This window comes from Mastomys coucha, unplaced genomic scaffold, assembly GCF_008632895.1.
Source record: "Mastomys coucha isolate ucsf_1 unplaced genomic scaffold, UCSF_Mcou_1 pScaffold21, whole genome shotgun sequence".
Taxonomy (NCBI): Eukaryota; Metazoa; Chordata; class Mammalia; order Rodentia; family Muridae; genus Mastomys; species Mastomys coucha.
The window spans coordinates 87,247,319-87,273,307 of record NW_022196904.1 but is presented as its reverse complement, the minus strand read 5'-3'; the positions used below and the strand labels follow the sequence as shown (position 1 = coordinate 87,273,307).

Genomic DNA, 25,989 nt, shown 5'->3' with positions numbered 1-25,989 from the left:
TAGAACTCATTCTGAAGGCCAGCTGGCTTCAAACTCAGAAATCTGCCTGCCTTTGCCTCCTAAGTGATGAGATTAAAGGTGTGCACCACCATTGCACCAAACTGCCTTCTTGCCTCCAGCGGCTCTCCTACCAGGCCCGCAAAGGTCACAGAAACATGCCTAACATGGAAGGCTTGACCCTCAGAGAAGTAAGAGTGTTTTTAATTTAAATGAAAGCAGAGGGTAGGAGTTTACTTCTGTCACCCAAGGAGTTGCCACTGTAAGTCAGAGGGTGACATTTGTGGGTTCTCAGTCCTCTAAGGTCATGCATTTTATGCCATTATTGAGGTGTCTGTTAAAATCCAGAGGCATGCCTGATGGTGATGGCACACACCTTTAATCAAGCACTTGGGGGGGGGGGGAAAGGGGGGGCAGATATCTTATGAGCTCCTACTTTGAGGCCAGCCTGGTCTACAAGGTAAGTTCCAGAACAGCCAAGGCTACACAGAGAAATCCTGTCTCAAAACAAAACAACTACCACCAACAAAAAAATGCAGGGGAGCAACAGCTCTGTGATTTTGTACAAATGACTGTAAAAGATAACCATAGCTGTCAATAATCAGAAACATAGGAGCCAATATAAAGAGTTCATAAAAAGGGCAATAAAATCACTATCAGTTATTTTGCAATCCGGACTGTAGTGATGGACTCTCTTCAAGAGGACCTTAATAAAGAGGAGATCCTCCAGACACATTTCAGCAGAGAGCAAGGCTTGCTAAGGAAATGGGTGGCTCCCACCCTTTTAGAGATGGTGGCACTGTCACTGAGTAGCTGCCCTTGAGGCTGCCTCTGGCCCCACCCATGTATCAGCATGGCTAGCCCAAGGCACTAAGCTCCACCCAGGACCAGGGCACTCCCCTTTCTCGTGATGCAAAAAAAAAAAAAAAAAGGAATGGCGATCCAAATTGGATTCCCAGGGGGCAACCACAGCCCCAGAAATCAAGGGAGAAATTGGCCCAGTATGAATTGACCAGTGGCCCTTTCATGGGTAAAAATTAAAACAAGCTCAACTTCAAGCACAGGAACAATAACTAGGACATATAGAACCTTTCATCAGTCCTTGGAATCCCCCTATTTTTGTAATTCATAAAAAAGCTATGTGTTGAGACAGGGATCACTGCCACCGGTCTCTCCTTTTCCTTGCAGACACTTCTACTGCAAAGATGGTCAACATACCTAAAACCCAAAGAACTTTCTGTAAGAAGTGTGGCAGGCATCAGCCTCACAAAGTGACCCAGCATAAGAAGGGCAAGGATTCCCTGTAAGAAGGACAAGGATTCCCTGTATGCCCAAGGAAACCAGAACTAAGATGGAAAGCAGAGTGGCTATGGTGGTCAGACAAAATCAATTTTTTGAACAAAGGCCAAAACCACAAAGAAGATTGTGCTCAGGCCTGAGTGTGTCAAGCCCAACTGCAGATCCAAGAGGATGCTGGCCATTAAGAGATGCAAGCATTTTGACCTGGGAGGTGACAAGAAGAGAAAGGGTCAAGTGATACAGTTCTAAAACTTGCATTCTCTGAGAGGAAAATACTGAAGCAGGAGAAAAATGACCTGCTAGAGAATAAAGTTACTGTTAATGATAAAAAAAGAAGTTCGAACAGTAAATTTCAGCTGTTACATGATCTCAGGGGCATCAGTGCTAGTGTGAAAACGGTGGGGGGCTCCAGACAGGGCTCTCTGCTCCTACTATGATTCCTTAGGGTCATTACATTCCTAGACTTGACTTAAAAGACTGCTTGTTCTATATTCCTTTGTATCCTGATGATATCAATGTTTTGTATTCCCTGCTCCTACTTTAAGCAATCAACAACCAAGGAGCTGATATCAGGGGAAGGTTTTAGCACAAGGGATAAAAAATAGCCCCATGGTGGGCAATGGTTGCAGGAGTCTCCTCTGTGGGCAGCAGTGGGAAAGCCACTGGAGGCAAGAAGGCAGTTTGGTGTAATAACACTCAGGAGCCAGTGTTGGTTCAAACTCCAGGAGTCTCACCCCAAGTTGTTTAGGCACAGCACAATCTGGTGAACACTGTTCTTGCGATGATGAACTCAATCCCACATGCACAACAAAGCCTAAATACCTAAATCTCTTTGAGGAGCAAAGTAAGCTAAATACAGATCAGACCTGACTATGTTGAAATTCTTGTAATGTTCCATAAAGACGGGTTATATAGAGTGACTGAGGAAAAACAATTTTAAGAGAAAGGTCTTGGGGAGCGTCTAGTGCCAGTTCTGGCCACACAGATTGCACAAATCTCCCCAGGCTAGAAAGCCTGTCTGCTCCAGTGGGTGGAAAATGGGGTTGGCATTCCTCCCCCTGAGGAAACAACTCTGTGTGCATAACATTCCAGGTTCTCCTAGTGCGTGTCTGTGAGCACAAGGACTTCTGTGACCTTACACATGTGTGTTTACACAGCGTGTAGGAATGAATTACTGAACAAGCTCATCGAGACCAAGCTCCTTGAGCACCTCCTGAGTTCTAGAGCCCCAGAGGAGGGTAGAGGCCACTGGCACCCCCAGGCCACTCACGGCGGGAGCATCTGTGACAGCAGCCTCTCTGTCTTCCGCCTCTCCCGTTCCAGCTCCTCGGTCCGCTCATAGACTAGATCTTCCAGGCTTTGGGAATACTTCTCCAGCATCAGCAGCATGGAGTCAGCCACACTTGTCTTTTTGCCTTGGTTGATGCCTTTGAACTGAAGAGAAAACAAGATCTCAGTTTCATTCCTAAGGATCAGTGCCTCCTGCACACAGCTTGGGAGGGAGCCAGGCAGAGCCCCAGCCTGGGGAGGTGGAATGAAATGGAAGGTGATATGTGAATCATCAGGAGACAGGGGCCCCGAAGGATGTGGAGGAACCTCTGTATGGGACAGGCAAGTAGGAAGAGAAGCTTAGCAGAGGAGTTTGTGTCTCGGCAGCATTATCATCCACAAACCCCAGTCTCATAGTAATGGTGGATGGATGGATAGAGTCATTATGGATAGGTGAATGGGTGAATGGGGGCATACTGAGTGGATGGATGGATAAGTGATGGATAAGTAATAAATGGATGGATGGACAGACAGATGGACTGACAGATGGATGGGCAGACAAATAGAAAAGTAAAATACATGAAACTCCACTTTACTTCAACTTTTAAATACCTGAGGGTATTAGGACCAAAGGAGACTAAAGATTAAAAAAAAAAAGTTAAATCCAGGAGTGAGGTTTGCAGGTAGAAATTTATCATTGTTTAGATAACAAACTTCTTAGCAACAAAAGCAAATGGAGACAGAGGATCAAATCTATTGTTTTAAAGAAATAAAAGTGCTGCCAGTGCCCAGCAGAAACAAACCTCTTTTGGGTTTTCATATCAGGACACTGCAGCTAGTTCAGGCTGTCTGACTCTGCCCTTCCTGCTGTGTGAGGCTATCACCCCCTGCTCTGCCCCCCCCCCGCCGCCTTTGTCATGCCAAGCACAACGTGAGCCCATCCACCCTTCTTTGCCCTGGGCCTCAGGCAGGGGTCTTTCTCACAGGCACCCTTCACTCATCCCTTGACTTCCTAGCTAGGACGACCTCTAACCTCCACAGGAGATGACAGCCTGGTGTTTGAGGACCCCGTGCTCATTATAACTCTCCCCACATCATATGCCTTGGAGCTCTGAAACTGAGGTCCCCATCTGTGAAGTGGGTGCTACCCATGATGCTACAGTATGCATGGGCATGTGTACCAATGTCTCAAGGAGTCTTGCAGGTTGCTTCTGCCTGCCAGGCTGCCTCTGCCGTTCCTCAACTGCCCCCTCTGACTTGTTGAACTTCACCTTGGTAACTTGGTGCTGTGGCTGGGGACTATGAGATTAGAACAGGAGGCAGAGATGTGCTCCCGGGGTTTGATGGGCTGGTCCTGGAAGAGAGCTTTCCTCCCCAGTCAGGCCTACACAGCCCTGAGAACTAGCGCAGGCTTGCCTCAGCCGTTCCTATGCAGTCCCAAGGCAGGCCACGGGACCCCAGAGTCCCTCTAATCTCCTCAGTGACTTGGGAACCAGGGTTGTCTCCATAGTCACTAAGGGCTTCTCAGGTGTTAGGAGGCCTGGTTCTAGGTGAGGCTCTTCAGACAGACAGGTCACCAAGCACCTCCCTTGGGTACTTGTCTCTGCCTCATTTATCTTCTACAAAGGTAAGACCATGGTGCCGTGCTTCAAAGAGTCACCTTCAGGATGGAGTGACTTAAAACAGGCTGGGCACTCAGGATAGCACTGGCAAACATGACTCTCTAAGACTGTCCTCAGAGTGGTGTTGCTGGCCTATGTCTTCTGACTACCTGGCATTTCCAGGCCCTGTATGGGGCCAATGAGGCCTGTGGACAGGATTGCCTATAGCACCTGCTCCTCTGGGCAGCACTGACCTGTGTGTAGATCTGGTCCAAGCTTGGCCTGTCATCTGGAGCTTCCTCCCAGCATAGCTGCATCAACTGGATGCACTCGAGGGGACCCTGGTCAGGGGACACCAGTGGCCGGCACAGAGGAGGGGGAGATGCCACCTTCCGGATGATCTCTGCAGCAAACCCCATGGATACCTTGGGTCAAAGTGTCCTGAGAAATTCTAGGAGGGGTCTTGGGACAGGGTAGAGAAGGGGAAATTTGGGTCTTAGGGATGCTCCCAAGCTCTTTCATCCATGACTCCTGCATGTCTGGTCCATGTATTATTCTCCTGGGTCTCCTTCAGGCTGTGGCCAGAGGAAGATTTGGATGAGGAGAACCAGGTTTAAATCCTGACTATGCTATCACTCTCTATAGGGTGGTGGAGAAGATAGTAAACCCCCCACCACCACCTCGGTCTCATCTGTGAAATGGGATTAGCAAGGGCCTCCTCTTGAAGGGTGCTGTGGGAGGAGGTGTGGAAGGTGGTGCCTGGCACCTGACAGGCTCTCCCCAAGGTTGCTATGCTAGCCTTGCTCTTGAAACTTGACCACACAGCTCTTCCTACCGGTCTAAACACCCAGAGGAGAATACAGCCCTCAGCACCCAGGTATTCCTGCTCTGCAGGGAGAGGACCATATCACTATATCAAGGCCAGAGAGACCAGTGCCCTGGCTCTCTGGCTCTGCTACTCTATGCCCCAGTTCCACACCGCACTCCAGACACTTGCCCCTGGCAGAGCCAAGAATTCATCAAGACTGGGCAGTTGGGCTCCACACTCAGGCTCTGAGTCCGCAGCTCAGCATAGGTTTCTGTCATCTGTATACAGTCTATGTAGGTGGAGGCACCACAGGGGAACCCCCAGGGAGGCCTGGGACCCTCCTGTCATGGAGCCTGTGAGGGGAAGCCTCTTCCTCTATAGTCCTCCTCTCTCCACCCTAGGTTGGCCACTTTGATGGAGGCAGTCAGGAAGTCACTGCTTCTTTACGGTTTTGGTTTTTTGGTAGGCTTGTATTTGTTTGTTTTGTTTGAGATGGGGGTCTCTCCTAGGTTGTCCTCAAATGTATGAGGACAAAGAGGATCTCAAATTTCTGATTCAGATGTGTCCCAACTGTTGATCCTGGTTCTATGGCCATGTGCCACCATGCCTGGTTATACCATGCCTGGTTCAAACTGAGGGCTTTGTTCATGTGAGGCTAGCACTCTACCAGAGGAGCTCCGTCCTCAGCCTTGATGGCTGTTTTTGAAACAGTGTAGACCATGCTTGTCTGGAACTCACAATATAGCTCAGATTATACTCAAATCTGCTATCCCCCATGCCTTTGCTTCCCAAATGCTGAAGTTACAGGTCAGTGCTATCATACATTGTCTACTAATGTCCAGCATCATAGACAGGGAAACTGCTCCTCGGGGTGGGGTGAGGGTACCTATACAGGACAGTAAAAAGCAGACATGAAAATATGCTTGATGTCCTCTCAGCCTGCCTAGAGGCTTTCAGCCTCAGGCGTCAGACTCCAAGGGCCTCAAACCACAGGGACTGAGAGACTGTGTGCTTACAAAGAGGTACGTGCAGATGGAAACGATAGAAACCATGCACACTCACTCGGGCAGCTGTGCTTTCAAAGCGTACCGACTGCATCGTGATGAATGAAATGTAAATCCATTTCAAAGCATCTCTGATTCCTGAGTAGCATCTGTCATCAGCATTGCTGCAGTCAGCAGATAGTAAAAGCTGAAGACAGCCCGGGGGCTCCAGCATTCTGTGTAGGGTGTGTATGGGGGTAGGGGTAGAGGTGGGAGTGCACGTGTATGGATGGCAAGCACATACAGGCTAGAGGGCGATGTGGGTGTCTCCCTTAATCAATCTCCATAGTATTTTTAGTGACAGGATCTCTCAGTAAACCTGGAGCTTGTCAATTTGGCTAAACTGTCTGGCTAGCATCCCCTGGGCTTCTCCTGTCTCTTTCTCCCTGGTGCTGGGCCACCACACCCAGCATTTTATGGAGGTGCTTGGGACCCACACTCAGGCCCTCATGATTGCTGGTAAGAGCTTTGCTGACTGAGCTATCTCCCCAGACCTGGGTTCCTGCATATCTGAGGTTAAAAAAATGCACCCAGGATAAGGGCAATGGCTGTGGGCTGCTTGCTCTCTGGGTTCTCTTGCTGTGCCAGGTCCACTGTTCATACCCAACATGTCTGTACTCAACAGTGTTGGCTTCTAGCTCCTTAGAATGTCATGCCTGGATGAGGAGACAGGTCTCTGGGACTGGGCAGATGTGGGGTAGAGGGACAACTGAAGGAGCATCCTCAGGTCCAGGGAGCCCTGACAGAGACCACAGGATGGAAGGACATTTCTGAAACCTGGTCTTGGTGGCAAGAGAAAACAAAATCTACAAGGCAGGTGGCAATAGGGGAAGTATGTGTAGTTAACACCTGGAAAATGGAGACAGAGAGAATTCGAATCGAGTGCTGTCCGGGTAAGTAACCAGGCTTCCAAACATGATGCTGCCTGGCCACGTCAGTGCAGAGCCTGATGTCCAACACAGTTTTATTGGAACCCCTTTTTAAAGATGTGAACATTGAGACTCAGAGTGGGCATGGGCTGTATACATAAATAGAGCAGGACTGAGATCTGCCTAGACACAGGGCAGTGATGGGCTGAGAGGGGACATATGGCCCAGGAAGGGGCACTTGCAGATGTGTGTGGGAGACACACATCTTCAAGGGAGAAGAAGAAGGGGTTACTGCTCACACAACATCCACAACTAGTCAACCACCTTGGGAGAGCCGCTACAGGCCACCTGACTTATGGCAAGGAGGCCAGTTCTCACTGTCAGGCTTTAGGCACGTGTGCCAAACTTTCCTGAAAGTCACAGAACTTCCTAGCTATCCAAGTCTTAAGGGGAAGAAGACATGTACCTTCTGCTGAGAGTTCCCAGGAGCAGTACGGTGGGCCTCTGGTCAGTACCTCCTGCAGGACGATGCCCAGGCTGAAAACATCACCTTTGAGGGTGGCCTTTCCAGGCCCCCCAGACCCCCGCAGCAGCTCAGGAGCCGTCCACAGAAGTTCTGCAATCACAGGAAAGCAGCCATCACACCCTGTTCCTGAGAGGACTTAAGTGTATCTGCTCTCCTGGAGTCCCAGGTTAAGGACCTCAGGTTCTTCCAGAACAGAAAAGCCACCAGTTCCAGGTCCCAACACAGAAACATTAAGACAGTGATTGGCAATCACCTTCCCTTGCTTCACAAGCACCAGTGTACCACACCCTACTTACGGCCCCCCTGCTCCCAAGCTGACCTTCTGGGGCTGGCTGGGGCCTGGAAGAGCAATGAGACTCCAGGAACTCTGCATAACCATAGTCAGTGATCTTGAGCACAAAGCGAGTGTCCACCACACAGTTCCTGGACTTGAGGCGCCCGTGGGGGAAACGCCGATGGTGCAGATACCGCAAACCCTGGGAAGAGACATATGGGACCAGTGAGGAGTGAGAAGGACCGTGGAATGGTGGCCTTCTGGCCTCAGCTCTGCTTTTGCCTGGTTAGATAGATTTTTAAAGGCAGGGGGAAATCTGAGTGCTTCGCATCTACCCCTCCCCCTTGATTTAGTTCATGGGGAGGCTCTCACTCGGATCAGATCCAATAGTAAGGAGGCCTTGAAGGTCCAGTCTAGCCTCAGGTCCTCATTCTGCAGCAGGTCCTCCAGGCTGCCACGGGCACAGTGCTCCAGCACCATTGCACTAAACCCAGGGCCCACAAAGAGGCCCAGGAAGGTAGTCACATTTTCATGTCGCATCTCCCGGATCTGCAGAGACAAAAGGCACCTTAGAGTTCCTTGGGGGCCCTTTATCAAGGTCCCCTGGGATAGATGAGTAATGAGGTGACTGGATGGGGTGAATGGATGGGTGGCTGGATGGACAGATAGATGGACAAGGAGATAAGTAGGTAGATAGACGGATGAGCAGTAGATGGGTAGATGGTGGTGGATCGTTACTAGGTGGGATAATTGAATGGATGGATTGATGAGTCGATGAATATAAATGGACAGGGATTGGATGAGGAAATAGGTGGGTGGATGGCCAGATAGACACATTGATGGATGGATAGATAGATAGATAGTCGAATAGATTGATGGATAGATGGATGAAAGAATGGATGGATGAATGGACAGATGGATGGATGGACAGATGGATGGATGGATGGATAAATGAGTGGATGGATGGATAGATGAAGGAATGAGTGGAAGCATCATGGATGGATGAGTTGGGGAGCTGCCAGTATCTCTAATAGTCAGATCTAGGTCTATTTCTCAACCTGACTAAAGTCAATGATCTGGAAACTACTCACCCTCTCCCCAGCAGCCCACAGGATTGCAGGAAGAAGGAGAGCTCAATTGTTCCTGCCCCCAGTGAAAGAATGCAGCCTCCCCAGTGGCCAGGCCCAAGCAGGACAGAGTAAACCCTTGTCTGGCAAGGCTTTCTTCAAAAAGATGACTCAGGACTCAACTAAATGTTCTCCCTCCTCTGACATGCCCAAGGCAGCAGCTTGCATGGAGACATAAGAATGGCCCTGAAGCCTTTGACAGTCCTGCCATGGAGAGGTGACCTCTGACTCCCACCCCCATCCCCAAGTGTTCTCAGTGACTAATAGGAACTACTGAGCACAGTGGGATGGTCTTGTATGTTTTGGGGTTCAGAGCTTAGGAAAGGGCAGTCTTTACTTCCTATGGCTTGCAGCATCCCAAGTATGGAGTCTTTCTCTGGATCCAGAGAGCCCAGCCCTAATAAAATCTCTTACAAAAGTATAAGTTGTAAAAAGCATCACTGGTTTTAGACACAGCATTTTAGAGTATACTACAACACACCAATAGACAGCCAGAACAACACAATAAAGGCTCTGGCAAGTTCTGTAGCTACCCCAAGCAACCTACAAGCGTGGTTGACCCCCGTATAAGACCTGGTTTCTTAGAGAAGCTGCTCACACTGGCTACAAGGGAAATGCCTAACTACCTCCAGTCACTTAATCTCTCTGAACTTCATTTAAGATAGCTGATGCTGGGGATTATAATAAAAAATAGCAAAAGTCACAATTGAATGAAATTCCCCATTTCTCAAAGGCATTCCACTTGCTGGGGACAGCTCTAGGCTGTCCTATACACTCCTTGCCCTCCTCACAGATCCCTTGAGCTGGGTGGCATTGGCTCTGCCTTACAGGGAAGCTGGGTGTTCCATGGAGGCAGGATACCACCTGAGGTCTTCCTGGACCCTGCCCTTCCTCCCATGTGCCTCTCTGATGGTGATAATCCTGGGGGAAGGTCAGTGATGCTGCCTGAAGCTCTCTCAAGAACCCCTTCTCCAAAGCCCAGGACTCTGCCTGGCCCACAAGGAAACAGCAGATACAGGGTTGGGTACAGGGAGGCAGGCACAGGCTGAGGACATGTCGTAGTACCCAGGTTCCATTGCTGGGAGAGGAAGAGCTGTGCCCAGACAGTTACGGTGAGACTTCTGTTAGGATGCTGGCATGGCTTACGGGATGCTGGTGTGTGAAGGTGACCATGCCACTGATGAGATGCTGGCACTGGGCCGTGATCATGATGAAAGGGACCAATTCAGACCAGTGAGGGTGTGCTGAGCACGTGCCTCCCTCTGAGATGCCTACCTTTCTCAGGAGGCTGAGGCTACTTGGCCGCAGATCAGGAGCCACGCCTGCTTCAAACTTCTTCAGCCATACCCACTCTCCCTGTTTACGCAAGAACAAGAGTTTGCCTGCTTTAGTTCACTAGCTGGGTGAACTCAGAACACGCCCACCACCTCTTGGCCTCATTGTCTACCCCACGCGCATACCCTCTTCTGTGTTCTGAGCTAGGCCCATTGAGGCTCAGGGTGAGCCAGGGGCAGGCTTTGGCTGGTGGACCTGAGGTCTACTCGTCACTTGACCTCCCTGGAGCTCTGTGACTCCCGAGCCTCAGCTTCGCAGTCTGCAAAGCAAGACAACCGGAAGGTGGGCACTAAGAAGGTACAGGTAGGAAACAGTCTCTTAGCTGGAGTCTTTACCATGAAGAATTCAGATACCTGTGACAAGCTAGCTGTGACCAGGGCCTTCAGAAGAGACGTGAGATGAGGACCAACTCTCAGTGTGGCCCCAGCCCTCTGCCCTGGTCCCTAGGGGATTGGCTACAATACAGCCTCACCTGCAGTCTGCTGCCTATTGTGTTTTGTGCGTCATTAAAGCCTACTTTTGGTAGGAAAAGGAAAAGGTAGGGTTGCCCAGGGGGATAGGTGGAAAAAATAAACAACAGGACCCTCACGCTGCTTCCTATGGAAACAATTAGCCAAGTTCAGGAACTGAGGCAGCCGTAGGCAAAGAACCACACATTAGTAAGTAGCTGGACTTGAGACTAATGGTGCCTGGGAAGTGGCTGTGTTCTCAGCAACGAAGCCTCACTTGTTTGACCTTTCCCTCTGCAGACTCCCTGTCAGCCCAGAGATGTCTGAGGCTGAGTCCTGCCTTCCCTGCTTTAGGGACCGGGGATCTCATTGTGCAGGGCGGTGACCTGGGTCAAGGCCAAAGCTGAGCGGCTGAGACTGACTCCCAATGTCGGCTTATGAACCATGCTGGCAGGAGCAATGCATCTTTTCCTGTTTCCCTTTTCTGGAGCTGTTTTGTCCATGAGCTGGGGCAACCAAGAGGACCCCTAAAATGGGGTCCCCTGGAAGCCTAAGACTATCTTTGAATTGTTTCTTCCAAACTGGCCACAGCAGCAGCCCTCACCTGGTACAGGGCCACGTTGGTGTGCTCCAAGAAGGCTGGTAGGCTCCTTGCTGACCCCTGGGTCACCGACCTTGGACTCCCACCATCTACCACACTTCTCGACTCACTGCCACTGTCCACATGTGGCCCCTGGGACAGGTACAGGGGGATGTCAAGAGGTTAGACGAAGCCTGCCCCTCTGTCTAGCCAGCCCAGGTCTGCCCACTCACTCGCCGGCTGGGGGTCCGCTGGAGGAACGTGAGCTCCTGAGATGTCAGCAGGATCCGATGGGGGCCCCGAAGCAGCCGCACCTGCTGAAGGCCTAACCTGAAGTTGAAAGCAGGGCCTCAGTCAGGCTATTGACTCTGCCAGGACTTAGCACCCAACTCCTCCTCATCTTTCCACATCTCATTCTGAGACAGCTTCAGGGCTGGCAGGTGCTAAGTGCTGCCAATACAGAGTCCATTGGCCTTGGTCTCAGGTCTGCAACTTCCCAGGGCCCGATGGGCCTACTGTTGTGTAGACCAGTTTCCTTGAGGCTTTGTTAGAGGTGAGCATAAACTGCTTCCAGATATGACTGAGGCGCAGGAGCATCTGAATTCAGGTACATAGAGAGAGACATGTTTGCAAAGAGAAGGGATCCCTGGGATGGGTCTAGCTAGCCCCTCGCTGTACAAATAGGAGCCTGAAGCTCAGAGACAGAATCTCATCCAGTGACACAGGCCTCTTCCTCAAGTCTCAAACAGACCTCTCAGGAGGCAGCCAGGGCTCCTAGCTCTTCTTGTTGAGTACAGCTAAGAGACGGAAAGGAGGCCCCAAGATCTAGAAGTAGAAGTAGAGGTAGAGGTAGAAGTAGAAGTAGAGGGAAAGCCCCTGTAGTTTACCAAGGGAGACCAAATAGGACAGGGACTCAAAGAGTCTGAGCCAGACCTGTCATCCTCACCTGATGAAGTAAGCAAGGAATCCACCAACCAGTGCCAGGACACAGGCTATCATCAGAGTCAGGAGGCTACCCAGGGGCTGCACACCTATGCAAGGAAAGACCGGGGTCAATAGTGACCAGTCCCTTCTGTCCCTGGACTGCCTTCTCAAATCCCTATCCTGTGTGGGCTCTAGCCATCTCTGACTGTCACAGGCTGAAACTCCTGGAGGGCCTGGCCTGGCTTTGTCTTCAAGAGTGTCTGTGGGAAGACAGGGTCTTTGTTCTGTTCTCTCCTACTCCTGAAAGTGAGCAGTGGTGGGGCAGGGGGCAGATGAGCAGGTGAGGGCTTCAGCCCTTCCCTCCACAGATGCTTCTCTGTATTCACATTTATTCTGGAGGTGGATGGTCCTGCCTCGTTGGGCACTGAGATGAATGGTGCTCTGGGAGGAGCTGGTGTGTAAGGATCAAGGAGGCACTGGTGTGGCTCGGTGCTGGAGTGCTTATTGTGGTACAGAACACACACATGTTACAGAGCAGATATGGTCAGGCAAGCTGAGGTGGCACCAAGGTCAGGAATACAGGCGTTCCTGTCAGGGGAGGCCTGATGGGTGGCAAGTGTTTGAGAGGATGCAAGAGTTGCTGTGTCTGTAGATCAGAACTAAAAGATCTGGGTTGGCTGAGCCTGGACAACAGGAGGCTCAGAAAGTTTGAGGCAGGAGAGGGACACATACAAGTCACTGCCACCATAATATCATGCATACATTAGAGAATTGCATGTACATATGTGCTTCATATGTATGAGAGTTCAGTCACATGTGTCATAAAGGATGACAGCCAGGATGGATGAATGACAGAAATCAGAACTGTGTGGGCTCCTTGTCCCACAGCCCCCAGTGGTCATAAGGAAAATAAATCCTGTATTAGAGTCAGCAGACTTGGGTCCAGCATGAGCTCAGCCACTGCCTTTCTGTGGGACTCTGGGGCAAGTCACCAAGGCTTTCTGAACTTCAGTTCTTTGTTTGTTTGTTTGTTTGTTTGTCAAGACAGGGTTTCTCTGTGTAGCCCTGGGTGTCCTGGAACTCACTCTGTAGACCAGGCTAGCCTTGAACTCAGAAATCCGCCTGCCTTTGCCTCCCAAGTGCTGGGATTAAAGGCATGCATCACTACCACCTGGCTGAACTTCAATTCTTTAGTGGTGTCTATGGAAGGTAATGGCCTACACACAAGGATGTGAAGCACTTAGGAGATCAATAAGCTGGGAGCATCTCTAGCCCTGATCATCTAAGGGAGGACTTGCTGGTCTCTCCTGGTGCTTCCCAACTACTGGTCAGGCTTCCCCATGAATGGTCATAGCTCTTCTTTATATTTGCCCTTGCCCATTTTGTAGGACTGATTACCCACTGGAGAGATTTAGTGTAGAATGGCTGAGTAAATATGGAGAGACAAGATAGGTGGACTGATGGAATGGGTACGTGGGTGGGTAGATGGGTGAATGGTTGGGGTGGTGGTGGATGGATGGAAGGATAGGTAGGCAGGTGAGAAAATGGTTAGATGAATAGATGGATTAGGAGGATGGATGGCCAGATGGCCAGATGGGCGGACAGATGGTTGAATGTAAGGAAGGATGGATGGACAGAAAGGATGAAAGGAAGGATAGGTGTGTGGATGGAAGGACAGATGAATGGCTAGGCAAATTAAAGATTAGTGGGTGGACAGTGAATTACCTCTTATGCATAATGTGTTGGGGTCGAACCAACAGCTGGCATCGTGGGCTGGAGGGCTCCCCCCAGGAAAGTGTATAGGCTTTCCCAGGGGCTGCACCTGCCATGTGCTTGTGTCCAGGATGTGGGTAGGAACCAACTGGCTTCCTTCACCATCTGTGTCCAGGATGACATATTGGGCTAGCCTTCTGCCTTTCCCATCTATCCGGATTCTTTGGCTAAAACCAGCCACATCAAGAGCTCTTATGTGGTCCCCTATGTTAGCCCCTGAGAATCCTGCTCCATGGGTCTCAGAGCGGTTCAGGGCATGGGCCAACAGGATGACGGCTTCATAGATAGTCCCAAAGAGTGGAGACACCTGTGGGAGAGAAAGTCCTCCATCCTAGCACCCTGGGCATCTCAGGGGCCTGCAGGATTGTTTAGACTGCAGTCCTCTCCCTGACACCGTCCGCCTTTTGGCCACACATTACCCCAGCCCCACTGAGCAGCCCCACTGTCTCCATGGTATCAGCACTGCTATGCTACCCTCTAACTCAGATGTATCAAAGCTTCCGAAAGCAAAAACGTGATTCTAGCAGGTTCTGCCTCTTTGCACTTTGTTCAGGTCCTTGTCTGGATGCTCCCTGATCCCTTAGAGCTCCACACACATAGACAAAATGAACTAAATTCTAGTTTTATAAGGTCAACACGAGATACAGAAGCAAGAGTGTCCTTGCCCAGCAATATATGACAGTGATAGTATGTATAATGTATGTGGTATGAATTTGACATAGAAAGATATTTTTAGTTTGTGGCCCATCAGGTGAACCTGATCCACTCAGGTGTTACCTCCTCCAGGGGGTGTGTGTGTGTGTCCTGGCCCATCCTGTCCCTGTTGTCCACTCCTCCACTCCAACCCCTCTCCATCCCTTGATCCTCATCTACTTTCTGGGTAGTATCATCATTCTGGATTTGTTTATCTTGTTTCTTGGTTGTTGCTTGTGTTCCCCAACAGAATGAAGCCTGTCTTGTTTATCAATAGGTCCTTGACTCGATGTCAGGTGTCAGGAGATGAGGAACCTCCTTTAGCACCTGCATCCCTTTAGCACCTCAAGCCACTACTATCTTACTTCATTAAGAAGCGGTGTGGTACTGTGCACACCTTTAATCCCAGCACTCAGGAGGCAGAGGGAGGTGGATCTCTGAGTTTGAAAACAGCCTGCTCTACAAAGTTCCAGGACAGCCAGGGCTACACAGAGAGACCCTGCCTTGGAAAACTAAAACCAAAACCAAAACCAAAAAAAAAAGAAGCAGACACTGTAGTTCAGCTATATCTGATAAGCCAAACCAAGCCAGTAGCCATACCCCACTGCTATCACTTTTCAGAGTCACACGGTGACCTCAAAAAAGTCCACTCCCAATGCTTTCTTCTGGTTTTCACAATTTGCTAAAGAGATTGAGTCAGGAGAAGTAGGATGTCACGAGAGGAAGAGTGGCTGGAAATGAAGACTATGGAAACCGGGTACACTGTCACTGAAGAGTACAACAGAGTGGAAGGGAAGATGAGAGAGAGAGAGAAGAAAGGGAGAGAGAGAGAGAGAGAGAGAGAGAGAGAGAGAGAGAGAGAGAGAGAGAGAGAGAGAGAGGAGAAGCAGAAGAGAAGAGAAACAGAGAGAGATTAAGCAGAGAGAGACAGAGATAGGAAGGGAGGGAGAGTGCCCATAAGCCCACAAGCCCATATTTATGGGCTAGGCAGGCAGACACAGGTCATGTGGCCATAGTGGGGTGCAGCTGGCTAGCTAAGTGGGTCACCAGCCCAAGCCAGGAAGACCTGTAACGGCTAACGTGTGCACACACACTGGCTCAGGGCCCCACCCTCTAGGGCTGGAGAGAACCGGACACACTCACCTGCTCTGGCTCCAAGTTGGCAGCTTCCCCTCCATTCATCGTGGTAGCAGTGAAGGCATGGCTCTCAGGACTGGACTCCAGACTAATAGTGAGTACTGCATCATAGGCCTCCTGAAGGGGCCCATGGTCATCCAGGGCCAGGTAGGAGCGGTTGTGATAGGGCAGGGCAAAGAGCAGCGTGTCATAGGGCAGGAAGACCAGCCTCCCGTCTGTCAGGCCCTCCTCCCATGCGCAGTGCAGCAGGGTGGTCTGCTCCAGGCCTCCAAGCAGCGCCGAGTGCATGCACAGAACCACAACTGGGGAGGGAGTGGACATGCAGGGTCACCTGTGCACTCTAGCCCTTGTCAGAAATCATAATCCTGAGGCCCTCAGAGCTCCCAAAATCTGTGGTCACACTTCTAACCCCAGCCCCAAAGCATTCTGGGTATAAGTGAGATTTGTCCTCAATCTGAATTTAATTAAGACTGAGGCCACCAAATCTAGGTGGAAAAAAATCCTCTCAATCAAGGGATACCCTGGTATTAAGATGACCCTCTGATCTTTCGTCCTAGAAACTGCACCAGCTTCTCACCCATCCTGACCCTCAGGCCCTGAAAATTATTGATATTTGTCTATGGTTGTTCCAAGTGCCCTTACGCTTAGTTGTTCATTACTGACTGTGGGGTATACACATGTAATACCAATCCTGAGGGCACTGAGACACAGAGGCAGGAAGATTGTGAGTTTAAGGACAGACTGGGCTCACATGGCAACATCCTGTCTACAAACAAACAAACAAACAAATAAAAAAAAACTCAAAACCCCACCACAGCATGAAGATGCATGTTTATCATTATCAACCTTTCAGGAGAGGAAACTTAGGCACAGAGGTTTATGAATTTCCTCAGAACATATAAGCACCTAATAGCAGAGCTAGACCTGAACCCAGGGCTCACTACCAGTTCATAATACTTAAAAAGATTTGTGTGCATGTGTTTTGGAATAGAGTCTTGTCATATAGTCCACACTTACCTCAAACTGTGATTCTCCTGCCTCAGTCTACCCAGTACTGGGATTAGGTTTATGGCATTGTGCTTATCTTATTTTTCTTTAAATTAAGATGATTTCCATATCAGAAATCACTTCCTTAAATGTGTACACTTTGGTAGTTTGAATATATTTGCTACTTAATCTGTGGGAACATTTGTCACCCCACTGATGCCCCTGCCCTCCTTCCTAGTCTATTGCCCATCTCAATAGATTGTCCAGTCTGGATATTTCATCTGACACACATGATCCTTAACGTCTGACTTCTTTTACTTAAAGTACTCTAGGCCTGTCTTGGTGACAAGCATCAACAGTTCATTCTTTATATGATTGTATAATATCCCACTGTCTGACCACATTTTGCTTCATTCATAATCAGCCTTAACCTTAACTGTGGCCTTGGGTGGCCCTTAATGGTCTAAGCAGATACAGCTACACACATTTTGCCTTAGTAAAAAAAATATCTTTTATGGTTTGGCTCTGAAGTGTCTATCTGTCTCCAAGGAGGATCATGTATTAAAGTTTTAGTCCCTGGTTGGTGGACTCTGCCTTCATCCATGGATGGGTTTTTAGTTGGTGGTATCGTTGGGAGGTGATGGGATGTGGGACCTAGGTAGAGGAAGTGGGTCCCTGAGACCACACCTCTGAAAGTTATCCTCGCCCCTTCCTGACTCTGGTTCCTGGTGCCAGAAGGTGAGTCACTGCTCCAGCCACCAGGATATCCCGTCTCAGCTCGGGCCCAAAGCAATGGACCCATCTGACCTTGAACTGAAAACCCAAGAAAAGCTTCCCTCCTTCCAACCTGTTTTTCTCAGGTATTATTTTTCATAGCAAGGTCATCCACACCACATCCTCTAATTGCCTCCCCAGAACAAGGTAGAGTGGCCCCACTCAGGGTGAAGGCCCACAGACACCACTCAGGGTGAAGGCCCACAGACCCCACTCAGGGTGAAGGCCCACAGACCCCACTCAGGGTGAAGGCCCACAGACCCCACTCAGGGTGAAGGCCCACAGAGCCCTCTGCCCCTTTGCTCTCTTCCCACCTCAGGTTCCCGACAGGCTTCTAGCCACAGCAGAGAAGGCCACCGTTCACTGAGACGAGGTCAGGCCCCAACTGTCATCCTTTTCCTAGGAAACCCAGGAAGATGGAGCTACCACAGAATAGCAGAGGTCTCCCTGCTGGGCCGCAGGCCCCTTGTTACACAGAGGTCAGAGCGTGGATGGAGCCCTTTCCTTGGCTGAGACCCGGAGTGGCTGTTGCTGGGCTGCTGACCATGAGTTATCTGAAACCTAAACAATGGGAAGGGATCCTGCCTAGAGACCCGCTGGGAGAGGCCATAGCCATGTCCCACCTGCTTTACCGCTCTTCTGTCCAGGGGTCTCCTACACACCCCTTTCTCTTAGGTGATATCAGAAGCATATTTTGTATTTGGCCACAAGAGGGAGCCAAGAACCACATAACTAAGGAGAAAGCCAGTTCAGGGCACTTCTCTTGACTGGCCATATCTGTCACCTCTTCAACACCCCATGAACAAGGAGTTTGAAACCGCCTTTTGCCATTGAAGGAACTGTGGAAAAGCACAGAACGTTGAAAAGAAAGTACACTGAAAGCACAGGCAGGTTTTGCTGGCTTGCCAGAGGCTACACAGCTAGTAGGGCCAGCAGGGAACTCCCACCGTGCCCCTCACTGTTCTGCCCCCTGAATCTGAATGTCAGCAGCATGGCTGGAACTCAGATCCCTGCCGCGGTGGCAGTGGCCTGGTGTGGTGTGGGGACAACCTCCTGAGCTGCTCCCACCCCGGTCCAGCCGTGAAGAGTAAAATTGTCCCTCATCTTCCTCAGCTATGAGATGTGTTTCTTGCATTCTCTGTGCTAACTGGCACTTCTGTCTCGGATGCACCTCCCTCATCTCCATTCTGCAGTTGACTTCTCATTCATTGCTCTCAGTCCCACCCTAATGTCACCTCCTCTGGGAAGGTCTTCACCTCCAAACACATCATCCCCTTTGGAGTCTGTTCCTTCTCCAGTTTCAGGCTCTTCATAGCTAAGACCCAGCCTGTCACTGCCATGTTCCCAGAGCTCAGCTGGAGGTACATTTCACAAAACTGAGTATTCAGTTCTTGAGTCAAGCATCCCCAGAAAGTTTAGTCCCACTCACAAGTACTGATCACACCAGTTTGGCTTTTGGCCAGGATTCAGGAGCCAAGGCTTGAGCTTTCTGAGTGAAGATTGTTGAGTTACATGTGATAACTCATGTATCAGCTGTCAGAATCCGCTACCATTGAAGTGGTGTGGGGACCAGAGCCAGTGCCCTGAGCACATGGGACGAAGGCAGAAATACTGAAATGCAGAGATGAAATGGCACCTCATGCCAGCTACAATCCAGGATCACTTGAACATTGCAGATTGAACTATTGAACATTGAAATATTAGGGGTAGTAAAAAAAAAAATCCAACTGACAACCTAATCCTGGATGCGTAAATCCCAATACAGAACACAAGAAACATGAAAGGCCAAGGGGATGTGACTGCTTGAAAATCATTAATTTCACAGGAAAGACCCACAAAAGAGAACGGGATAGGTAGAACTCTAAATGGAAAGTTCAAAAAAAATGAGTATAAAATGTTCAACAGAATCAAAGAGTACAGCAGAATTACTGACTGAATGAAAAAGGAACACAGATAAATAACAAGTGAAATAAGTCAATACATGATAAAAAGGGGATGCAATAGAGAGAAATATCAGACAAAGAGAACGGAGAGATGGCTTAGCAGGTAAAGATGCCAGCCACCCAATGATGCAGACCTCTGGCCTGTGCTCAGTCCCCAGAACACACATGTGTACCATGGCATGGACATCCACATACTAACACATCATACATACCACCACCACCACCACCGCCGCCATCACCACCACCACTACCACCGTCACCACCACCATCACCACCGTGACCACCACCGTCACCACCATAGTCAATTTAGAAAGAAGTACTGGAAGAAGTCAAGTTCAAATATTGGAAGTGAATAGTTTGATAAGTCAAATAAAAAAAAATCAGTGGAAAGTCTCAGAGCAGAATGAAGCAAGTGTAAGACAGAGAATATCAGGTTTTGAAGCCAAAGTACATGAATTCAAATTTTCAGACGGTGGTGAAGATAAAATAATAAGAAAGTATGAACAGAACATATGAGATCAATTCAGGGCCAACATATGAGATCCACTTAGGGCCACCCCAGGACTAAATCTGAGGGTCATGGACATAGAAAACAGAGGGTTTCAAGTTAAATACATCAGAAATATGTTTTTTTAAAAAAGAACAGACAATTCCCCAAATCTAGTGGGCTATTCAAATACATGAGGCACTTAGAATGCCAAACAGACAAGACATCCTCATATCATTCATATTATAGTTAGGATACAAGTGTACAGAACAAAGAACGTATGTTAAAAGCTACAAAGCTAAGTTCAAAGTCATATCTGGGACAGGACTATCACAATAATAGCAGACATTGAAATACAGTCCATAACCTCTTAGCTTTAGAATTTCTGCTGAGAAATCTATTATTATGATAGATCTGAGAACATGGATTCTTATACCCAGCAAAGCTATCTTTCTTATTACCCTTCAATATAAAAGCAAAAGTAAAGACATTTATAACCAACTAGCATAATACACAAATGGGAAAAGTAAACATATCCATAAGAGCATGAGAAAGAATAAGCTACAGTAAAAAACAAATAAGCAATTTAGAATTGAAAAAGGATCAAATATTACTAAAATAATAACAGAAATGAATGCATACATTTCAATAACAATGTTGAATGTTAACAGCTTCAATTCATCAAAATGAAAGACATAGAATAACAGATTAGATTTAAAGCAACAACAGAACCCCTCTATTTGTTGTCTATAAGAGACATGCTGCCAGGCAGTGGTGGTGCATACCTTTAATCCCAGCACTTGGGAGGCAGAGGCGGGTGGATTTCTGAGTTCAAGGCCAGCCTGGTCTACAGAGTGAGTTCCAGGACAGCCAGGGCTACACAGAAAAACCCTGTCTCGGTGGGGGTGGAATGGGGAGGGGGAAGAGAGAGAGACATGCCTTGGGCTGGCGAGATGGCTCAGTGGGTAAGAGCACTGACTGCACCTCCGAAGGTCCTGAGTTCGGATCCCAGCTACCACATGGTGGCTCACAACCACCCGTAATGAGATCTGATGCCCTCTTCTGGTGCATCTGAAGACAGTTACAGTGAATTACGCCGGAGCGAGTGGGGCGGAGCGAGGGGGGCTGGCAGAGGTCTTGAGTTCAATTCCCAGCAGCCACACACATGATGGCTCATGGTCATCTGTACAGCTACAGTGTACACATACACATAAAATAAAATAAAATAAAATAAAATAAATCTTTTTTAAAAAAAGAGACATGTCTCACTGACAAAGACAGCCTTTTGGTGAAAGGATAATAAAAGACATTCCAAGTTAATAGAACTAGAAAGCAGGCAACTATAACAATTATAACATCTGGCTAAATAAACTTCAAGTTTTAAAAAGTCAGAAGGGATAAAGAATGTCAGTGTGTTTGATAAAGGAATGATCACTGAGGAGGCTACTGCAAATCTGAACATACATGCACCAACTATTGGTATATCTAATCTTGTAAAACAGTCCGCACTGGACATAAAGGCACTGATTGATCTAAACACAGTAACAGTGGATGACTAATTGGCTGCATTTTAGGACACAACGCAACTCTTAACAAATAAAAAAGAAAACCTGAAATAATTTTATCTATTCTATCTGATAATAATGGAATGGAACCATAAATCAATAGCAAGAGAAACTACACAAGCTGGAGATTGGACAACTCAGTACTAAATAATGAATGAATCATTCAATAGTTCAGAGAGTTATTTGAATTCAGAGAGTTCAGTGAATTTTTAAATTCCTGGGATCAAACGAAAATACAATATACCAGAATCTGTGGGATACAATGAAAGTAGCTCTAAGAACTACATATATACATACATGGATGCACACACACACATACACACACACACACACTGTTCTATTTTATTTCACTATCAAATCTATTCTTTTCATTCTCCCCTATTTCTTTTTTATAATGCTAACCATGATGAGATCTTTGTAACACTCCTGAAGCTTTTATTTCAAAGGCTGTCCTAGGCTTCAACAGCCAACATTCGAACCAGAGCTTAGGATCCTGTTGATATGCCTGACTGCTGTGTGACAAGTTCTTTGCCCTCCCTGACAAAGGAAGCCTTCAGCCAGGATGCTTTCAGGACCATTGCTGAGGCACTTGGCAAGCTCTCAGCCTAGTTGATTTAGACAGGGCCTCCTTGTGGCCATGTCAAGTCCAGGCGGCCTATGGCAGGGAGAGGTCCTGATATACTTACTTTTCAGACTGTGAACACTGTGGAGCTGCTTGCACACCTCTGTGGCCCCCTTCTCTCCAGGTCCAAAAGAGGTCACTAGTCCGATGGGCAGCCCACGGGCCCTGAAAGCTGTGGCCAGCTGCTGGGCTGTGGTTACCCAGACGTCCTGGTGAGAGGACACAATGGCCAAGCGAGCCCAGCCAAAGTGCCTCATGACAGAGAGTAGCACTTCGGCTACAGAAGGCAAAGTGGGCACTAAATTGCCTCCTCCCTCTGGAACACCACAGGCCCAGGAGAAGAGGGACTTGCCCCAGCCTTGGGCCAGCAGGGATGCTGCTGGGCAGTACCCAGGATTAACAGGGCCTATAAAAGCAGCCACTGCATTCTTGTGGGCCACAAATGTGGCCAGGGCATGAGGAGTGTCACAGCCTGTGGGGAGGACCTTGAAATCCAACTGTGAGCCCAGCAGCAGTGAGGCATCCTGATTGACTTGATCTACAGCCAGCTGGGTAGCCACACTGGGGAGGGCCTGGGCAAAGATAGGGTCACAGTCCCAGGGACCCAACACCCCAAGGGTGAAGGTCTCTCTTGCCCATGCTGGCAGGGAAAGGGAGTCAGCCCACAGTAGGACACCCCAAAATATCACAGAGAGGACTGATACAGAAGAGACTGTCCTCAGATGACTGACAGTGAGTCTCCATGGGCCCTGGCAGGGCAGGCAGGTCTTCCAGTGTGGCGCTGTCCAGTCCTGGACTTCAGGTTGACAGCCCTGCTGCAGACCTGGGGAAGAGTGTGGATAAGGCTTGCTGTCTAGCAGAGTCCCAATCATGGAGCTCAAACTGGATGTCACCTACAGGAATAACATCCAGACCCAAACGCTTGTCTCCACCCATAGATCCCAGGCTAGCCTCTGGGTCTCTCTGAGCCTTGTTTTCTTCCTCTGAAAATATGGACAGCAAAACTGCTCAGAAGTCTTACTGTGGTGACAATATGGTGTTGTGAACAGCACGTGACATAAGGCCAGTGCTTAGGGACTCGATGTCCTACCTCTTTAAGGAGGACCAAGCTCTCCCTGACCTGTTGCTGTTCTCACCCAAGCCCAGTTCCACCCAATGGCCCTGGCTGCTGAGCTCAAGGCTCTTGGGAGCAAAGCACATGTGCCAAGTGCAGCAGCTCACCTGCTACACTTGTTCACCAAGAGAACGAAAGCTAAAGTGTTCACATTACCAGTGAACCCATTCCTCACATCCTTCTGTGACAGACAGACCTGTCTGGACCAAAAGACCTCTCCACCACACTGCATAGAGGAAAAAACTAGGGGAAGCGGTATAGCGGTAGTAGGGAGATGGGCTATGACCCAAGTTCATTTGGCTCCTCCCCTACTCCAACCAGGACACTTGGACTTCCCTCCAAGTGAGTACACTTGGCTCTGTCCTACAAAACAGCTGTAAGATTCCTCTGCCTAAGGCCCTGCTATCCAGACTCAGTGTCTTGAGAATCCTAGAGCCAGCGGCCTACCGGGGCTCACAGAGAGCTGAAGACTCTAGCAGGCCAGCTTCGGGGTAAGGCAAGGGCTAGCTTTCACTCCTGCTGTGTGTGATGTGGGCACAGGGTCCACATCCCTTGCCATTCTCCATGCTATTCTACTGTTAGAGGCTCTGCCTGGAAGCACCATAACCTCTCCTCCATCCACAGGGCTTGGCTATCTTTCTGCCCACACTATTTGTGCAGCCATCTTGAGAACCCCAGCAAGGAATGCGATCCATTCTGGCCCCCAGGAAACTGACAGGTGAATAGGGATGCAGAGCCCAGCCAAGGGAAGAGTTAGCCATGAGTTCGGGCCATAGACAGGAGGATGGATGGGAAGGAGCAAGGGCAACGAGGGGGCTCCTGGAGGAGGCAGAGCTCACGTCAACTTGGAGACATAGCTCAGGGGAAGGCAAGATTTTCTTTGAATGTCATCAAAAGGGGTCTGGGGAGAGCAGCTCTTTAGAAACCATGTTTGATACTGAAAGGTAGATGAGAGCATTGGAGCCATATTGAAGACGCACTCATGATCTCCTAACTTTGGGCTAGGCATTGAGGTTCTTTGAGCCTCAGTTTCCCAACCTGCAAAATGGAGGTGCAAATAGTTACCTGGTAGATTATGGAAACTGGATTGCCTCAAATGTGGTGGGATGAATGCTCTGCACTTCTAAGTGGAGCCATCTTGCCTCTGCCTCATTACCACCCTGCCATCTTCAGATCTTTGAGGGGAAGCAGAACGTGCAGAGAGAGCCAACCAGGAAGGAGGCAGGAGGTTGAGTCCTAGCTTCCTGTGAGGCCTCAGCCTCTCTGGCTGTGGAGTTTCTAACACTTTGCCCTGCTGACTGAAACCTTCAGTACTCTGCTTCTCCTGATTCAGGGCTGGGTAATGAAAGGCTAGTCTTCTGTTTGCCTCTGAGCCCTGTGGACTCAGCCGCCCTCTGTGGTGATACTTAGTGGTCTCCCAGCATCCAGCGGAGGTCCACCTGCCCTCGAAGTGAATCCTTTGGGGCTGTGGGATGAGCTCTGGATGTACAGGGTCTTGTCTGTCTCCAGCTGAGAATCAAGGTGTGAGCCTTCAGTGTTCTAAGTGGCAGTCATAGTCTCTCATAGTCTTTTTCCTGAAGTGCCTGACTCGGACTTTGCTGGGGCCTCACAGAAGCTGCTAAGCATATGCTTAGCTCTTAGTGTTTGAGGAAGAAGCTGATCGTGGGTAGTATAGAGACTTGTCTGAAGTCTTAGAAAAGGTGGGACAAAGTCAGAACCAGAACTTATCCACCACCTTCCCAAACAAAGACAAATACCACCCCACCTTACTCGCTCTCTATCATCTATCTATCTATCTATCTATCTATCTATCTATCTATCTATCTATCTATCTATCTATCTATCTATCTATCTTATCTACCTACCTACCTACCTATCTATCTATCTATCTATCTATCTACCTATCTATCTATCTATCTATCTATCTATCTATCTATCTATCTATCTATCTATCTACCTACCTACCTACCTACCTACCTACCTACCTATCTATCTATCTACCTACCTACCTACCTACCTACCTACCTACCTACCTACCTACCTACCTATGTATGTATCTATGTATCTCATTAGAGCCTTAAGATACTGATGCCTAAACCAACCCCTATGTGTTCAGATGGGGACACTGAACTCAAAGAGGAGGCTGTACTTCCCCTGGTCCTGCAAAACACCTGTTGGACGAGTCCTGCAGCTAATGGTCTACAGAGGTGCACAGAGCACTTATGGGCATTAGCAGGACACAGCAGGGGCCACCTTTCATCACAGTTCTGCCCTGATTTGTAGCACAGGGTCCAGACCCCTGCCCTCTTTCCCCAACTGTGCAAAGAGAGCTCAGTTTGCATATTAAAGTCTCTAGACATCCTTTTGCACTGATGTTTCGTGGGCTGGTAGAACATGAAAACATAGATCTCTGACTCTGAGCCTGAGCCTAGCCATATTTACCTCCACCTATTGCTGCAAAAGGTGTAAGCTCCTCCAGTCCCTCTGCACTGGGCACAATAGTTTAACAGGCAACCCCTAAGTGAAGAGGGGATTGTATTTTTTTTTTTTTGATTTGGAGATGGCCTTTGGGTTACCCACAGGTTGCTTGATTTATGAGGTCACACTCATGGAATTAAAGGCTCCCATCAGAACCCTGGAGCCCAGAGACAGAGAAGAAAGCTTTTGCCTGCACAAAGGCACCAAACCAGAGAGTGACAGCAGTTCAGGGGACAAGGATGGAGAATTCTTATCAGCCCAGGGTCAACCCTCTAACCCTTTATGCTCTCTTCAGGGTATGCTCCCAGCAGACTC

At 48.9% G+C, this 25,989-nt stretch overlaps 1 protein-coding gene and 1 pseudogene across 1 annotated transcript in view; one reads left to right on the top strand and one right to left on the bottom strand.

Annotated features, from left to right (window-relative positions):
* The window catches only part of LOC116101297 (olfactory guanylyl cyclase GC-D), a 34,680-nt gene extending 11,726 nt beyond the window's left edge, over nucleotides 1-22,954 (bottom strand). Inside the window, exons 1-12 of the mRNA XM_031384895.1 lie at nucleotides 22,147-22,954; nucleotides 15,711-16,006; nucleotides 13,827-14,181; nucleotides 12,124-12,208; nucleotides 11,411-11,507; nucleotides 11,202-11,330; nucleotides 10,089-10,169; nucleotides 8,059-8,235; nucleotides 7,732-7,888; nucleotides 7,353-7,502; nucleotides 4,421-4,569; nucleotides 2,567-2,730 (exon numbers count right to left, since the gene is read on the bottom strand). Of these exons, the coding sequence (XP_031240755.1) occupies nucleotides 2,567-2,730; nucleotides 4,421-4,569; nucleotides 7,353-7,502; nucleotides 7,732-7,888; nucleotides 8,059-8,235; nucleotides 10,089-10,169; nucleotides 11,202-11,330; nucleotides 11,411-11,507; nucleotides 12,124-12,208; nucleotides 13,827-14,181; nucleotides 15,711-16,006; nucleotides 22,147-22,954 (2,648 nt within the window). The remainder of the gene's footprint in view (nucleotides 1-2,566; nucleotides 2,731-4,420; nucleotides 4,570-7,352; nucleotides 7,503-7,731; nucleotides 7,889-8,058; nucleotides 8,236-10,088; nucleotides 10,170-11,201; nucleotides 11,331-11,410; nucleotides 11,508-12,123; nucleotides 12,209-13,826; nucleotides 14,182-15,710; nucleotides 16,007-22,146) is intronic.
* LOC116100655 lies at nucleotides 1,203-1,545 on the top strand (annotated as a pseudogene).
* Nucleotides 22,955-25,989: the final 3,035 nt, after the last annotated feature.